The sequence below is a fragment of the Megalobrama amblycephala genome, linkage group LG4 (assembly GCF_018812025.1).
Source record: "Megalobrama amblycephala isolate DHTTF-2021 linkage group LG4, ASM1881202v1, whole genome shotgun sequence".
Classification (NCBI taxonomy): Eukaryota; Metazoa; Chordata; class Actinopteri; order Cypriniformes; family Xenocyprididae; genus Megalobrama; species Megalobrama amblycephala.
Genome location: NC_063047.1, coordinates 14,575,610 through 14,594,633, shown reverse-complemented (window position 1 = coordinate 14,594,633; position 19,024 = coordinate 14,575,610). Strand labels below are relative to the sequence as shown.

At 37.3% G+C, this 19,024-nt stretch overlaps 1 protein-coding gene across 4 annotated transcripts in view; it reads left to right on the top strand.

The window, feature by feature from the left end:
- spns2 (spinster homolog 2 (Drosophila)) overlaps window positions 1–19,024 on the top strand; it is an 82,023-nt gene that overhangs the window by 25,914 nt on the left and 37,085 nt on the right. For all 4 annotated transcript variants that reach the window (XM_048187782.1, XM_048187783.1, XM_048187781.1 and 1 more), the window contains one exon: window positions 1,918–1,983. In XM_048187782.1, coding sequence (XP_048043739.1) covers window positions 1,918–1,983 — 66 coding nt within the window. The remainder of the gene's footprint in view (window positions 1–1,917; window positions 1,984–19,024) is intronic.

Genomic DNA, 19,024 nt, shown 5'->3' with positions numbered 1-19,024 from the left:
TGACCGTATCATGTTGCTCTGTGGTTTGTTGCTGTAGTTATGTGTGTGCTGGCCAGGAATCCGAAGGGCTTTTGATAAGGGCATTACTCTCTTTTTAGTATAATTGCAGCTTTCGTGTTGCTGCCTTCAAATCATCAGTCACTCATCTCCGCATTCCTTCTTTTTGATCACTTTAAAGTGAGAAATTAAGCCTCTGGAGCTCTTTAACTGACTAACTCTTCTCAGACATATGCTTTGATCTTTCATTTCTGAAAAGCACACAGCATTCAGGCACTTCTAAATGCAGGAGAGGCTGTAAACAGGGTCTGTGACTGACAGCCAATGAAATTAGACAAGAGCGATAGAGATCCAACATGCTTGATGTTATCTCTGTTGTTATTTTTCTGAATCACTGAACAATCTTGATTGAAAAAAGGCAGAGAGGAAGACATCCGCTTCGCAGGCTTCCCGCATTTCGCACGCACCCGGATCAAACAACTAATGCCGCAGAAATGTCTCTTAATTAACGTCTCTGTGCTGCCTGACTAATTACGTCATGCTTTTTAAGGTCTTATACAAACACAGACACATAACACAGGAGTGGCTGTGAGAAATAAAAATAGCAATTTGTTTCTGTTGCTGTGGTGGCTTTAGTCATCTTCGAGTTTCGTCTCGATCGTTTTGCGGTTTCCCATCGCCACCCGTTTTGACTTGTCACTGGCACGTTGTAGCAAAGACGTACTGAGAAGAGGCACTTTGGCAGGTGCAGGCATGTCCGCACAAAGTGACATATGTAACATTCCGGTCACACGAGTCACGCCACCTGCTCGCATTCCAGCTCAGCCTGTGTATTTCCTTACTGTCTGCAAGTCAAGGTATATTCACACTGTTTCTTTCTCTTTTCTTTTTTATATTGAGGACATACAAATTCCTTTGTTGCACTTTAAAAGGACATTTTAATTAAATGCTGGGTTAAAATAACCCAAGTTGGGTTGAAAATGGAAAAAACCCAGCAATTGGGTTGTTTTGACCCAGCGGTTGGGTTAAATGTTTGCCCAACCTGCTGGGCAGTTTTATTTAACCCAACTATTGTTTAAAAATTACTATATGACTGGAAAAATCAATCAGACACATAATTATAGAGGCAACAATAATATTTTTAAACGTGAACATTTATTAAGCAATTCAGTAAATGTTTATTGTTTAATTATCATTCATTAAACTTATTAATAAATGTTCATTTATTAAACGTATTAATAAATGTTAATTTCCAACATATTTTGGGTTCATTTTAAGCAAGTAATACAGTAATTTTTAAACAATAGTTGAGTTAAATAAAACATTTAACCCAACCGCTGGGTCAAAACAACCCAATTCCTGGGTTTGTCCATTTTCAACCCAACTTGTGTTGTTTTTAACCCAGCATAGATTAATTAAAAATTAAAAATTTGATTTATATTTTATACTTTTTCATGTAATCTTTATCAAATGTCAAAGAATAATATTCATTTGTGCATATTGTACATTCATGTTTAAATTCTTAAATGCACCTGCAGCATTTATTTATTTATTTATTTTGGCTATTTGTTGCCACTATTAACTTGAAAAGAATTAGCAGTTTATCATTATGGCCAGAATTGTAATATCAGTGCACCCCTAATTTTGATGAAGGATTGCTCAAACAGCCCAGAGCAGAAGTGCGTGTATTCATCCATAAGCTTATGATTGTTCTGTTATTGAGGATCACGAGGAAATGTAACCCTGTCATTGTTTTTAATTCTTTAAATTGCTTAGCACAAAAGATGCCTGAAAGTTCATTCAGTAATTATTTCTCTGAAAAGAGACTCAAATGCTCTACTTAACGCAAATTGTTGCGCTTAAAGGCCAAAATTTACATCAGAGCATGAATTCTAATCTCTCCCTGTCTCTGTTTCTCAGGCGTCCTCCTTGACATACAGAAACATTTCGAAGTTGGTGACAGCGGAGCAGGCTTGTTGCAAACAGGTAAGTCTCGCATAATCCCATAATTACGTAGTTTTGCGGTCATGCAGCATGCAAACGCAGACTCACTGACACGAGGTGGAAGAGAAGACTAAAATCCATTAAGCTCCTTGCAGCCGGAGTGACAGGGATAACAAAGGAGTGAAAAAAAAACTGTGGATGAGGTGGTCCAGCTCCACCTTCCTCCTCACCAAAGCCAGTTTAATTGACTGCGCTTGAAGTATTTGTTTGGGTTTAACAAAGCAGAGGACTGCCACAGTTGTTTGGATTAGATGGAGACCCACCCGTTATTCAACAGTGCAAAAACATTACATAGATTTTCCAATATTTCTATTAAGGAAAAAGACCACTGTATGGTTCAGTAAAACCGTTCAGGGGAAGCTGTAAATGTTTTTTTCTTTTAGTCTGGTTGTTACAGGAAACTGTAATAGTACTGCAGTGGATGCCCAACGGTGCAAGTCCACTTTTAATGGGAGGAAAAGACTAGTTTATTCTGGAAAACACACAGAGCTGTTGTTAGCTCAGCGATCCATGCGGTTTTTGCTAACGTTTATAACGGCTAAAATTAAAAAATGACTAATAATCGTCCACTCATTATATGCAGAAGACAGTGATGTGTAACGCATTATGACATCATTAAAGGTTGTTTGTGGTGGCTGAGGAATCAGTGGATGTATACGGAGGGAGGTGAATGAGAGGTTTCAGTGTTCAAACGGCAGGTTTGCGCTTGGTCAGGTGGGGGTTTTTGGAGGCTGTTAAGTTGGGCTTCCTGAACTGGGTTGGGTCCACGTCAAATGGCTTTTGTGAAGGAGAGTCGCTGTGTGGAGGTCCTATTGGACACAAACTGTACTCATGTTCATGTTCACACACATACCTGACTGTGCACACAGAGACACTGTCAGACACGTCATATTCAGAGGAAAGAATATACAACAAGCACACATGCTCACGCACACACACACGTATACAGAGGCTCATTGAGCAGTAGCATAGTCGGGGATGTCTGGGATTCAGATCCAGCTCAATGTTTATCTATTGCCCCCATTCATTTGGTTTGAAAATATTAGAATAACTGGCCCATAGAGACCTCAGCACATAAATCTTTCAGTATTTAAGAGCGGGATGTTTTGATTCTGGGTGAAATAGCCTAAATCAAAAAATCTACACCTCTTAAAACAAGATACATTTACTTGAGAAAAACTTTTACTGTTTAAGATGAGAAAAAATGATTAATAAATATAATCTACATTTATTTATATTATAATGTATATACACTATCGTTCAAAAGTTTGTAGTTAGTAAGATTTTTTCAGTACAGTAAAAACTTTACAACTTACAATTCTTCTTTTAAGCATGTTTTGTTGTCTAAATTTGATTTTAGCTTTGAGAGTTTAGTCAAAATAATATAGAAAAGGGGGGAAAAGGTGAAATAATAATCGTGCTTTGGGACTTTTTAAATGAGACATCCAGCTCTATTCAACTCAATTATATTATATAACTGACTGTAGAGATGAGTGAGACGTACAACGGAAAACTTTCTTTCTATAAGGCAGAAAGAAGGAATTCTGTTTTGCTTAGCTGACCAATTTAGACTGTACTGTCACTCACTGAAAAAAAAAATGTGTTTTTGATTAGTCTCTAATTGGTAGCAAATAAACATTACAATTCTGCTTGGCTCAGGCTAACCATAAAGTGAATGACTGGTTGGAAAGTTTCTATATGTTGATTCTCAACAGGGAATTGGTGCTTCTTTTCATGCTTTGACAGCATGGCAGCCAATTATAGGTCTATATGCTGCAATAGGGATGGCACCTCTCATTCTGTGAAACTGTCACAAGATTCTCTCTAACTAGGGGTTAAATTGGTACTTTTGAGGTGGGGAGACCAAAAAACTGGCAAGAAACACAATAACACAATAACACAAACAAAATCTGGACTGGAGCATGAAGGAAATGGCATGGAGTGATGACATTTTTTTTTAGTTTTCTTATTGTTTTAGCAGGTTTTTTGTTACGCGCATAATATATATATTATTGTCTTTGTACATATAACAAAATATCAAAGCAAACCACATCCTGAACCATATCCTATACCACCTAGAAAAATATGAGCAGGGTAAAGTCCCTTTGTTAAGAAGTGTATGTGTATATTGTAGAGAAATTGTCTGTGGTAGGTTTAGTTTGGCCTCTGATCCCAGTCTGACCTCATTCTTCACACAATTAAACGAAATTTCAGATGCTCTGGTCACTGGCTGAGAACCTCAGTGTGAAAAGTTGGTTGAAGGGATGGTGTGAGATCAGCTGGAGTGTGTCCTATTGTGATGTACTCTGTTTGGTTGAAGTGGCACAGTGTGTGTTTAAGTTACCTTAATGAACAAGTGAAAGCTTTTTTAGATATATTTACTGTGAAACAAGATAAAAAGCCTGTTTTTTTGTTATTGTTTTTTGCAGTACACCTCTTTTAGGCACAGAAAGACACATCTGTTAGTTTGACAGATCTAGACTTCCCAAAATCTACAGACTGTGGCAGGATGTCTTAAAGTGCACATGGCATAAAAAGATTAATGTCTTAAGGAATGTCTTGAGGAATAGCTGACTAAGGCAGTCTACCATAAAACAGGAGGTGAAATACAGTGACAGTTTGGGAGGAGGAAGCTTTTCATAATATAATTACACTCAAAAGCCAATTCTTTGAGAGTCGATCTATCATGACGTTGTGCCATTGTCATAACAAAAGGAAGTAACTATACAGTAAATCTGTGAATGATGTCCTGTGGAAAGACTGGAGTATCCAGTACCACATGAGGTCATATACCGCAAGCCTTAGCTCAACACAGAGTGATTCAGGCCTCATGCATCATTGATCTAATGCGGTGAGCAGATCACTCATATTAACAAAAGATTCAGTGCCAGAAATGTCCCTGCAAAAATATTTCACATATGTAAAATATTGGTCATATGATACATGTCTGGTTTGTGTCCTTCAAGTGATGCCCAGTGTCATATTTCCAGACAAATGTGTGTCTATACTTGATATTGACAATCAGACTCCTCACATGTAACCTTATCAGGGCAATATTGACTTTACCGGGCTTTGCGCTGAGATCTTGCCTGTGGCTCTCATACCTGTCAATCACCTCCATATCAACAAAGACAAGCCTTCTAGATCTGATCCCACTCACAATGCTCTCTCATGCTTCATTTCTTTTGCCCTGGTGGAGTTTTAACCAAAACCTATATCAGACTAAGAGATATTAATTTCAGATTAGTGAGAAAGAGCAATTATTGTTGACACAATAAAAGAATCGACTGTTTGCTAGCCACAATACCTGCAGGCAGTCCAGGGTGTCTGCAAGACAGAAAATGGAAATAATGAAGATAGAATGAGGAAAGAGGAGAGGGTAAACTTGGATGTTATTACTGTCCTGAGGGCCTCCTCCTGCTCTTTTGTTTGGTAGGTGACATCGGCATTTTAAGGGTGGGTGTGGGGAATCTTGATGGCCTCTCTGCATCCAAAAGAGAAATATTTGCTGAAGATGGATGGATGGAGATGAGCTTTAGGCAGGTGAATGTTAAAATTTCCTGTGGTCTGTGGTTAGTCAGGTGGGTGGTCTTCAGTCTTACACAATCTAAAACCTGGACTGATTTTTAATGTTTAAAAGGTTTGCACTTGTTTTGAGGGCAATAATAATAAACTAAATAATAAAAAAAAAAAATGTCAGCCTAACATCAGCCACTTCAATGATCACATGATCAGGGGTGCATTTCCCAAAAGCATCGTTAGCCAACTCCAACTACTGCAAATACCATTTTTACCAACATAGTTGAACGATATGGCGTTTCCCGAAACCATAGATCCAAAGAACATTCGCAAACAGCCTTGCAAACTTACATGGTTGGAGCTACAGTGCTCAAGCTGTGGTTAGAAGCATAGTTTCTTGTTAAAATGACATGTGAACTTAAATAGATCATGCTCTCAATAAGTAAGCTAACATTCAGTATATTATTTACCTTTAATCCCATTTAAATATATATACATTTTAATCTATATATTTTAGCGTGTCAACAATCAGTGCTGTTTTTTGAGTGCGCATGTGCATAATTGTGTGTAGAAACACCAGAGTATGACGTAGGAAGGAACTCGGGATAAACATCAAATTAAGCAAAACGAAAGGGAACAAAAACAGTGAAGTAGTCCTCAGTTCGGCTTGGGGAAGGAGGAGGCGGGAACCAGTGAACGTTCAACATAATTTTAAAGACCAAAATAAACAAATACAAAATGAAAGTAAAGGAGCAGCCACTAATGGACAACTGCTGCATATAAACATAACAAAACACAAAATAAAGTCCAGGCATGGTCCTCTCTTGTCCTTCACTGTCTTCACTCCTCATTTTATCCTTCCGGAGCTTCTCCGTAAGACTCTAGACCGGTTAGCAATCGCTTATTAGCAATTGCGCCACCAGTCTCGCTCCGTTCCCACAGCTCTCAGCCCCGCCCTACTTGCCAACAAGCAGCATGTCAGAACAATTTTGTTACTTGGAAAAAGCATGACGTCATTAATGACAGTCCTGTATTGTTGAACTAACGTGGTTCGAATGACAAGTGTGACCAGTTTCGAGAAACAGTCGTGAATAGCTAGTTATTTTCTACAACGATGCATCATACTATGATGGTTAAACAGTGAGTTGCCAGGGCATTGCTATGCAGTTACTAAAGGGGTTCAGAGTAGGGCTGCTCATTTTGGGGGAAAAATTGTATGTTTGTAGAAATTGCAATTACGATTTAAAATGCGATAACAAAAGTTTCAGGTTTGCTGTGCTTGTTTGTAGGGTTAATTGCACGATTTGGCCAAATACAGTAGTTAACATTTGAAGTGGATCAAAACCTTTCATCAAAGTTGTCGTAAAACATTCTTTTTAGGGCAACTTAGTTCTTAGGACAGCTTTGATTAACTTCAAATGTTGACTACTATATTTTGTGATTATATATATATATCAATATGATTATGAAAATAATAATAATCTTTTTTTTTAATTAATAGTAGTAAACAATACTAAAAACAGCTAAAATTATAATAATCTTTTTACAATACAACTGTAAAACCACAATACCAATACTTATGGCTGTCATAATTACTGAGCTAATTACATAATTACATTAAACCATCAAGCTTTAATGTTGGTGGAAAACCGCAGGGAGCCCCTGAAGCTTCTCTTTTGTTGACAACAGCAGGTTTATAAGTGCTTCTCATAACAAATCTGCTTTATTTTAATTGATCATTCAGCGTTCAGAGTGGTTGTTAGTGTGTTGGCTACAGGCCCAGGTCAAAAGAGCCCACCCAAAGTATCAGTGATATATTTATCCGAGTTTTTTCACTCATTTTATTATTTGCTAGGAGAAAAAAAAATCCTAAGTCCAGTCTCTTAGAAAAGTAATAGCAAACATCTGAACCATATGCATGATTTGAGGTAACATGTCCAAACTTTAATATTAAAGGTTATGGGATTTGAGTATGAGCATTAGTAACTAATAATCGATATGATACGATATGTTTCATACCTCTGACTGTACCGTAGAGACTCTAATTAGAATGTATTGCTCTAAAGGTCAAGAGGTCAGTGGCCTGTGGTCAAAGATGGCAGCTCTTGTCTGCATGTTAGGTGTGCGTCTGCCGTTGCCTCCTATCCCATCTGTCACTGCAGGAGCGAACACTGCTTTTGAATCCTGTCATGACTCCGCTGCATCTATGTCTCCGTCTAGCCGCTCCGTCTGGGGCATGTGTCGTATATAGCTGCAGTCTGTGGCCAGTCAGTCTGTAAGTGAATGACTGCAGCCCAGGTGTACGACTACATCCACCCAGACAAAGAATGTGCTATATTGAGAAGAAATTTCTGTGTGGATTGTGACTGTCAGGATATTGGCTTACATAGCCATGAGCCATTAAAAGACATTATTTAAAAAGTGAGATGTCAACCACAGACACACCGGCCTCCTGTAGTATAGCACTTCCACTGTATGTTTATACCGCCACAATTGTCCCCTTCTCAACTTTCGTTTTAATGGTGGATCTTACAGTTTCTGATTTCTTTGGCCTAGACAGCGTGGAGCTACTGTATCTGTGTATTATCAGCTGTTCACACTCAGACCACAGCTGTACTGTGATATCCCTCCTTTCTTCGTCTCTCTGTATCATTAGGTTTCACACCGGACACATAGCTGTTTTTACTGCACTGTCAATTTGACAGGTGTCTAATATTTAAAAAATGAATAAATGGATTCCACAGCAGGAAAGAGACAGCAGGAGATGTGCTTGAAAGAGAGGGATGGAGACGAAGTGATAGGAATGGAAATTAAAGAAGGAAAGCACAGCCCCTGCTCATCACTCCCACTGTCAATGGCACAGAGATGTAATGATCTACAGCCGTGTCAATGTGAAAATGGAGGGAAAAAATAAAAACCAATTTCTCTTTCCATCAGCTTGGCTCTGACACTGGGTAATGAGCAATCAATACACCAAATCCACATCTCTGCACATGCTATGAATAGATATGTAGGTCTTACAGCTTGAATCTGCTTTAGATCAGCCTGAATCAAATTAATGTCAGGGTCATATTTCAGCCCAATTATGTAATTTCATTTTTTATTTTACCTTGGGGATGAAAGATGACCGTGACATTTCTTGCTTTTGTGAGATTGTGTGCTCTTGTGTGTAAATATGACAAAAACTGGGAATTTTTAGGCCATGTCTCAAAGGGGACGGGGCTTCATTGATCCCCCTTAAACCCCACCCTGATCCTCTCAGCTCACTCTCGCAGAGCTTCACGCCAATCAAAAACGCCAGCCTCATTCATATTAGATTCACAAAGGAATCCTCTCTTACATTTAAAGAGTCTGCTTGGACAGTTTCCGTCTAAACGTGGAAGACAGGAATAGAGAGAGTGTGTAAAAAGCTCTCCTGCAGCTCTCGCGGTGGTCAACACAACAAAGCATTTTTGACAATGACCCAAAATCCCTCAGACATCAGAATTCGATTAGGCGTTGCACAAACTTTGTGTATTTTGCTGTACGACGAAGACGTGAACAAATCAATACAAGGCGAGGGTCTGTTCTCTGTCCCCTGTGGACAGAACCACCCATCCTCACACAATACAGCCCCATCACTCAAGGTCAAATCATTTATTACAGAACATTCAGAGAGAGAGAGAACATGGGTGTGATCCTTTGACATATTATATGTGTCTACGTGAGGGTTTGTGTGCATTTGGACTTACCATTATGTGAGTAAATTTGTCACATTGGTTTAAACAGCTTTGGCAAGGACCTCGGCATAGACACACACATTTACACACTCTGTCATTTGAATGCTGGCCTATCATTAGATGTACAACTCTGGGCTGGAGAGCAAAACTCCACACCCACTAAAAAAGCCCATATCCCACGCTTCTCACACACCAGCTCCCAACTATAACACGGAGTCTAACCAGCCGTAAGCAAGGAAATTACAGGATATTATCTTTTCTCTTCTCAATTCTGCTTTCTAACCAAGGACATTATAAAAATACAGTTAAAGCAATTTCCTATGTGCAGTTTACTTTTTATGCCTTTAATGTCCATATTGAAGGAATTTCAATGTCAGGACATATTTCCTGTGTACTATCGGGAAGTAATTGACTGTAGTACATTTTCCAAAAGGGTGACAATGGCTCAGCTCTTTTCACAATAATGTAGCTTTTCCGGTAACAAGCTATTTTTCCAAAGAGTAGCAGTGTAGTGTGATGCTACATGAATTTTTTTGTGTGTGTGTCACATTATGTTTTGCGTTGAGTGAAGTGAAGGGGGAATCAAACAATCTCCTGAACTGTCCTGTCTGTCAAGCGGTTTTGTGAAGTCTGATTCATTTCAATTAAACGTTCTGTTTCGACAGTTTATACAAAATAATTGTTTCACTGCTTCACATGATTCATTTAATAAAAAACCTGTCCGAAGAAAGAATTCATTGCTTCACATGATTCATTTTAGTAAATCAGTTCGTTCAGACAGTTGATTACTGCTTGGTGAAATAGTTGCCATGATATCAAAATTGAAGTTTTTTGGCTTTTATTTTGAATATGTTAACCTTACTGTTATATATAGTGTGGTTCAAAACAACGACAAAATTCGTATTTAGAAGATATTCAAAACTTAAGGCTCCGGTATACTTCAAACGAAATCGAAGAACAAACTGATGTGATGTCATTTCGAACAAAATCAGGAAAAAAAGAAGTTCGTTTTGTGTTCTTTTTGGAAGTTCGAAACGGCTTGCCAAAGCGAACTTTCAGGAAAAGTTTGCTTCAGCTGCAAAACACCTTCGTACTACCATTGGTCCGTGACGATAACGTAATAGGAGGTGTGCGCTGAGGCTCCGCCTTCACTTGCGTGGGTCGTGTCTTTGAGTCATTTCGTGTGTTGAATTCATTGAGGTAAGATCTCCGCGGGTGAAAACATGAACACACTGGATAGTCGCTTTATAGTACAAAATGAAGTTGTGCATGTAAAAAAAAGGAGTCACTATCACTGTTTTTCATGTTTGATACTGTAAAGCTTCTTGATTTTAAGCAATCTATTGAATAAAGTGCTGTATGACGTGACGTGACTGGAGTGCTGGAGAGCTCGTGCTAACATTCCCATGCTGTTATGATCAGATGTTTTTCTTATGCTTTCTATAATAAATGCTTGCTGTTTTCTCATTTTTGTTGTGTTTATTTTGTTACTGAGAAGAAAGTGCACGGCACATATTTACATATTCTCTCAGCAGCGTGGGCGGCGTCAGATGTTAGTTTACAGTATATCGCTGGTCACGCATTTCGAACTTCGTTTTACCCCTAAACGAAGAACGAAAAAGAACTTCGTTTGAAGTATACCAGGCCCTTTACAGTCTCTTACTTCCGCCAGTATGGATCAGTGATTTTGATGACATCATGCTCCACTTCAGCTTCTCGTCAGATTTTCTGTCCAATCAAATGCTTTCTAGAATCTAAAGCATCCCGCCCCCTACATTATAAATAGACGCTGAAGCTGCAGCTAAAATCGGTAATTTGTTCACACATTTACAATTTTTTACATGGTGAATGGCACAAAGTGCACTAAATAGGGGAAGGGAATGATTCAGAAAGTGTAAATATGCTTTCCATTGAGGCGAATGAAGTCTGGTTTCACGTTAGTGTCACTCGAACTATCACAGCGTACACAAAATTCTGCTCCAGTCCGGAGACACAATAGCACAGAGCAGGTCATATGCGCGAGTCGGCACAGACCATAAAACGTATCGAACCTATTTGAATTCTGCACAGGATGCTATATTTTGGAACGATATGGAGGAGATTAGGAAGAGAAGCGGTTAGAGATTAGAAGGAATTTTTCCAAGCTCAATGGCTCTGGCTGAGCTGTGATATAACGCTATTGGCTATTTTAAAAAAGGAGCTGTTCGATATGTCCCATCTTGTCTTCCTGTTTTAGTGTCAACACATTGAATAATGCTGCGCATTTCAAGGCACTTCAGTGGGCCTTTAAATGTTGCTGTTCACCACTGTTTTAATTATGTAGAGTGTTTCTAGTTTTATTTGTTGCATTTAATGATCATTACTGAAAAATGAGTCATTTTAATGAAAAGAATCAAAAGATTCTGGTTGAACAGAAATAGAAAATAAATCTGTTCAAAATTAACTACAGTACTTAAAATTATGATTATCTGGTAGCTTGGGAAGCTAATAGCTTCTCCAAATCAGTTCCTGTGCACTAAACCGATGTGAATTTTGAATAAAAATCTTCATCTGGATTCAATTGACAACCGAGGCTGTGGTGCTGTTATTCTGTGTGTAGAAGGTTGTAAAAAGTGCAACTGTGTTTCTTCAAAGAAAAGTGTGTTTCTGTGCATAATATGTGCCTACACACCATGTAAATGTCCCACACACTCTATCTGCTAACACTATTCAGCTGTAAAGCGTTGAGTTGATCTTCCTTTTATCAGCGGCACTCCTCTCCTCCCTCTCAGATCTGTTGAAAGGCACGAGTGCAGCTGAGAGCTAATAGTGAGTGCTGAAAAGCGTAACAACCTAACACCATTTACCACCACTTCCACATGCGGGTCATACAATCGTAAGGGTTCACCCCAGAACCTTGGCAGAGCTAATAGTGGTGTTTCAAAAAAAAAAAAAGTCATTGCTAAATTCTGGTAATCTACAAACAGTGTGGCTTTTTTCAGGGAAGCTTTACCCAACAACTCGCATATAATAAGCAAAGAAACATGTGTGCGCTCACACACATAAATCAAACACACCCACACCGGTAAGCCAAGACTACTGAAGCATGAAATAGTTTTTTTTAAATAGTCTGCAATGAAGTAAACGAGAGGAATGCTGGTGATGTTCAGCGGGTAGGCAGGTCTGTGTGTTTGTGTTGTGGTGAAAGCATAAGCTAAGCCCTTCATTGTGGGGGAATTCTGACAGAGGTATGCATGAGCGAAGGTTAGGTGAGAAAAATCCAAAGGAGGAGTCTCTGGGTAGATACGCAGATACATCCTTCATAGGTATGCCAGCGGCTTCTGTCTGGATGCCAAATGCCACTGCAAAAATCTGACAGAAGCACTACAAAAATGGCCTGTAAAAATGTTAAGCAGTTCACAATAAGGGTTTCCAAAGTAGTTTTCAAGACATTTACTCTCGGTTTCACAGACAAGGCTGAAGCCTAGTCCCAGATGTCAGTGCCATTGTTTTGTCTCAAGATGCACACCAGTAATGTTATTTTCAAGGCTTAATCTAAGCCTTGTCTGTGAAACCAGGCCTTTAATTAGAGAATTTATGCACTAAACTTAAACGCTAAAAGTGTGAATTTTTATCTACATTTAGCATTTCCATCAGCTATATCTGTAGACATATCGATGTGCTAAACATTTTTCACAGAAACATCCTTAGATGGAAACTTCACAAATTTTCGAGACATTTCCTTGAAATCCTCTGTAGAGGTTTAAAGAGGAAGCAACAGGATTTAATTTAAAATGTTACATAATTTTAAAGGGGAATTGTTGTTGCAATTCGACACCGGGAACAGAGCATCTAATACCTCCCTGACAGATTTACAGTAAAGAGGAGAATCCAGGCAAAAAAAGGAAAATATTTTTCATTCTTTTGACTCTGTTCTCTTCAGCATTGGTATGCAGCAGGTGTATGTGTGAGAATATGTGTTCATGGGTGTCTTTAAGCTTAGTCATTGTGTTATTTAAAATGGAGTTGTCAGTTGCAATAACACTTTTCACAATAGAAGTTGTCCAGAAAAATATTTAGCAAGATTAGTGCCTTACATAGTTTTATGATACATCACACATTGGGCATTTGGCCTCTGAGATTGTTTGAGTAGCTAGGATTTGCTTCACCAATACATTTTGTCTGCATCCTCTTTGTTATTGTGGAGACCGGAAAATCATAAGCGCTCTGCTGCGTTAAAATCGTCTTCGTCATTTGTATCCTACTGTATAGGACCTATAAAAAGCACGAGCACAGTCAATCACATCTCTAATTGGTGTAGTGTATCCATTTTTAGATCCCTTGTGGGCTTTACTTTGTAGCATTTTTGCTAATTGCTAATTTGCCATTTTTGTGTCTAAAAATGACCTGGGACAGGTCAGCCTCATTTACCAGAACTAATCCACAGACTGTTCCCGCTCTCCCTCCCACAATTCAACACACACACACACACACACACACACACACACACACACACACACACACACACACACACACACACACACACACACACACATTTTTGTTTCTAACCACTTTAAAAACATAAAAAGTGCAGCTAGCTTGGGCATAAAGAAAAACAACAGTATAGTCCAATTCAAACTGATTCTGCATGCCGTAAACCACATGAAAGTGCTTTTTGTTATTTTTCATCTAGTGTTCAATACATTATTCCTATTTTTCTTTTTACAAACCTCCGTCTTATAAAATACAGTGCACATGTATATGCTTAAAAAGTGTAGTTTTGTAAATGCCACAAAGTAAAAGGAAAAAATCTGAACATTGTGGGCCTTGTGACTGTCACTTTGGCCTTATTGTGATATAACTGCCTCAGCTGTTTGACACAAGTCCATTTAGCCATCTTTTAAGCATATCTTTATTAAACCTCCTTCAAGCTTAATAGAGATTTAATAGCACATTTCTAATGGGGGGTGAAAAAAATCTTTATGAAACCTTTCTCTGTGTATGAAGAAGTGGAGGAATGGATTGTGGGCGGCTAATTCATGGACAGGCTGCCCCTGAGCTAATGGCTAAGCATTTGTCATCAGCTTTTTGAACAGAACACACTAATAGTCACTTGAAAGCTTTCCATCATCATCACAGATGTGACACATCCGTTTTCCTTTCTGCTAGCACAAAAAACTGACAGAAGTGTATGATAAGTGATAGTAGATGGTGTATTTTTGCATGCATGTTTCCAGCGGCTAAACAGTTATGTAAGTTAGTGTCCATTCCATTGCAAGATTAGGAGTGTCAGCTGCTAGTAATGGCATCAGAGCGTTTGATAGGTCACAGTCTAGTTTCCTTTTTAAAGAGTTAGTTACGTTCAGTACTTCTAGAGCAGCACCTAACATAAACTACCTATCCTTTTCTCCCTGATTTTATGTATTGCATTTCAGCGTTTTAATAAAACAGTAGGTTTTAGGACCATTAATCTTGCTGTATTAACACACAGTGTACATGAGGTGACCTCTGTTTACTGTGTGTTACAGTATATCCTTCATAAAAAGCTGAGCTTTGAATCTCTTTGTTCCCAGCTTCTACTATACTTTCATCTGTTTGTTTTGGCTTGATTCATTATGCTGTCTTTTTACTCTCAAACAACTCAACATCCTCTGTTTTTCTGTTGAGGCCTCTATAGATTGTAAATGCACAATAAAAACAGACACATGCAGGTATTCAACTCTCCTCATTCACAAATACTGTATACACAGACGTCAGAGAGTTTCCTGTTTAATGTCGTTTCCTCAGCATCTGTCGCTCTGCACCTGCAAAGCCCATAGACTGTCATTTGTCTCAGCATGCTGAGAAATGAATAGATCTGACATTCATAATTCATTGTATCCGTTTATTCTGTGGTTTCAGACGTGTTAGTACAGCAAATACTTTACAGCACAGATTTTCAAACCCTGGGTCACCAGGATGATTTAAGGAAAATGTATATAATACGTATGTAACAAAGTTCAAGACTCAGAGAAGAAGGAGGCAGGAACCGGCAAGCATAACTTGAAGAACACAATAAACATAAACAACAAAACTTACAGCAAACTGCTGCATAAACAGACAAAACCACAATGTGAAGTTCCAGACCTGGTCCTCTCTACACATACATATACATATATATATATATATATATATATATATATATATATATATATATATATATATATATATATATATATATATATATGTGTGTGTGTGTGTGTAACCCAGATTAGAGTAATATATATATATATATATATATATATATATATATATATATTACCTTGACTTGATTGCATGAATGGTTGTATATAATGGTCGCGTCAATTTAAAAAGAAAATTGGAAAACCACTGCTTTACAGTAAAATTTTCTATTCATCAAAGAATCCTGAAAAAAAAGTACCCAAAAACTGTTCCCCTTCAAAAAAAAAAAAAAAATTAATAATAATAATTACTCAGCACAACTGTTTTCAACATTGATAATAATTAAAAATGAAGACTGGAGTAATAGTTGCTGTACATTTAGCTTTGCCACAGTATTACTGTTTTACTATATTTCTGATCAAATAAATGCAGCCTTGGTGAACATAAGAGACTTCCTTCAAATATATTTTAAAAATCGTACCGACCTCAAACATATGCATGGTATTTCATCACTAGGTATTTGCATGTATTGATCATTTGATGACAGGGTTAATGAACTTTAATAGTCATTCAATAAATATTCTACCAAACCGCATCTTCTTTAGAAATGCAGTATCTGCATACCTTAATGCACCTGACTCAGTCATTGTACAGTGGTATTTATATTCGGGTGTGTTCAGCTGAAACAAAAACAAATCTCTAATTTCATTGGTAAATACATCAGCATTTCAGTCGAATCAAGAAAGAGAAAGAAGAAGCATGCCATTAATGTTTTTTTAGCAGGTAAAAGATCCTCATACAGCACTTGTCATCATGGCGCAAATATGCCATTAATTTAGTCTGAAAACTGAATGGGAGGTAAAGATGGTGTGACATCTTCAAATGCTTTATTGTGTGTGTGTGTGTGTATATATATCTCAGCTGAAACATCAATATAAAGACCCATAACACTGCAGTACATCACAATTGAAGGGCAAGGTCTGTCTATTAGATTACCCTAAACGTTTGGCAATAAGATTATTAGATTAAGAAGTTCTGAAAACATTTGCAAAACTAGAGTGGGCCACTAAGAGAAGCATGATGAACACACTCCACTGGCTCAGAGGAAAGGTTCCTAGCAGAAGAACAGAAAGAGAACAGAAAGTGTGTGTCCTCTGTCAGGGTCAGATCATGGACTTGACTATGTGCATTTGACATACATTTTACTCTTTCTCTCTCACTTCCTAAATATTGTCCTCATGACACTGATGGATGTATCTAAAACCTTGTAAGTATGAGATTTTTAATGGATTCACATTTAAACATAATACAAGATACATTTACTTGACTAAGAATATATATATATATATATATATATATATATATATATATATATAAAAAAAAAAAAAAAAAAAAAAAAAAAAATATATATATATATATATATATATATATATATATATATATATATATATATATATATATATATATATATATATATAGTACAGTCCAAAAGTTTGGAACCACTAAGATTTTTAATGTTTTTAAAAGAAGTTTCGTCTGCTCACCAAGGCTACATTTATTTAATTAAAAATACAGTAAAAACAGTAATATTGTGAAATATTATTACAATTTAAAATAACTGTTTGAATATATTTCACAAAGTAATTTATTCCTGTGATGCAAAGCTGAATTTTCAGCATCATTACTCCAGTCTTCAGTGCCACATGATCCTTCAGAAATCATTCTAATAAGCTGATTTGCTGCTCAATAAACATTTATGATTATTTTCAATGTTGAAAACAGTTGTGTACTTTTTTTTTTCAGGATTCCTTGATGAATAGAAAGTTCAAAAGAACAGCATTTATCTGAAATACAAAGCTTCTGTAGCATTAGACACTACCGTTCAAAAGTTTGGGGTCAGTAAGAATTTTTATTTTTATTTTTTTGAAAAGAAATTAAAGAAATTAATACTTTTATTCAGCAAGGATGCATTAAATCAATCAAAAGTGGCAGTAAAGACATTTATAATGTTACAAAAGATTAGATTTCAGATAAACACTGTTCTTTTGAACTTTCTATTCATCAAATAATCCTGAAAAAAAATATTGTACACAAATATTTTGTACAATTGTACACATTAAATGTTTCTTGAGCAGCAGATCAGCATATTAGAATGATTTCTGAGATGATGCTGAAAATTCAGCTTTGCCATCACAGGAATAAATTACTTTGTGAAATATATTCAAATAGAAAACAGTTATTTTAAATTGTAATAATATTTCACAATATTACTGTTTTTACTGTATTTTTAATTAAATAAATGTAGCCTTGGTGAGCAGACAAAACTTCTTTTAAAAACATTAAAAATCTTAGTGGTTCCAAACTTTTGGACTGTACTGTATGTATATCATTTAGAAGAATATATATATATCATTTTACAGATTAGATAACACAGAGATAAAAGGACTCAGAGCATAAGAAGTTTCTATCTTGTCCATGTCACAATCTGTTAAGCTGTTCTACAAACTAACTTTTACTAGTTAGGTCCAGTTTGCAGCAAAAAACCAACCTCCTCTACAGATACAGTTTCACATTATTCACTCTTCAAGTGATGTTGCATTCATGATGCAAAGACACTAAAAGAGCTTTTTAAATCAGGGGTGTCTCTGACATTTTCCAGCTAATAACAATGTCTTCACTGAGCTTAGCTTTCCCCTTATTAACCTGTTGTATAATGCTTTCCATCTCAATGCCAGCAATTCGCATGCGAAAGGTTTTATAACCCTTTCTAAATGAACTTGTAGCCCTGAAAGTTTTGCCTTCAGAAAGTAAAAATCTGCGCATTCAGCCGCTGAGTGGAAGTTGTGTTGACTTCCACCCCGAGGTGATGCATTTGTGTGCATGTCCTCTTGGCCGTTTCTGCTTAGACTAGCTAGTCACGATTTTTCTTTGCCCAAACACCCACTCACACACTGTCCGACTGCCGTCCAAAAGAAATGATTAGAGGAGAACAGAAGTCATTATTGTCACACAGGTGAAGGCTTCAAGGCTGAGCGTGTTTCTCCTTGACAGCGAAACAATGCTAGTTAAAGGGATGGTTATTCTTATAGACTGAGTCACAAACTGCATAGTGCAGTACAGGTATCGTTCTGTTGTCATAGTAACATGTCTCAAGTAAAGCTTTGGTCTTTGATCAAAGGAAGCATTAGAAGTATCCTGAGATTCAGCCTACACAGCCATTCAGACACAATTAACTGAATGAGATTTCATCTGATCTGTTAAATTAAAAGGCCATGAAAATGACCATTGATTGATATTGATTTCAGAGGTGTACTGCATATTATGATTCTTGGTCTTATTATTTTCTGAGGCTACTCCTACACTTATTACATCACTCACTCCTACTTCAACCGTGATTGAAGGCTGAGTCACAAAGTTGAGGCGTTATTTGAACACTGCAAATGAAAGATATCCAAGCAATTAAATGCGGCGTGATGTCATTAGTTTAGTCATCCACAGCTAGCCCACCACACATGACCCACTTTTACCTGTTAAATCACACTTGCCCACACTGACTCAAATCGCCATTGGCTGTAAGGCCGTGTAGGAGCTTTGGATGCTTCATTCATTTTGACACAGCATAATGTTTCAAATGCAACAGTTAC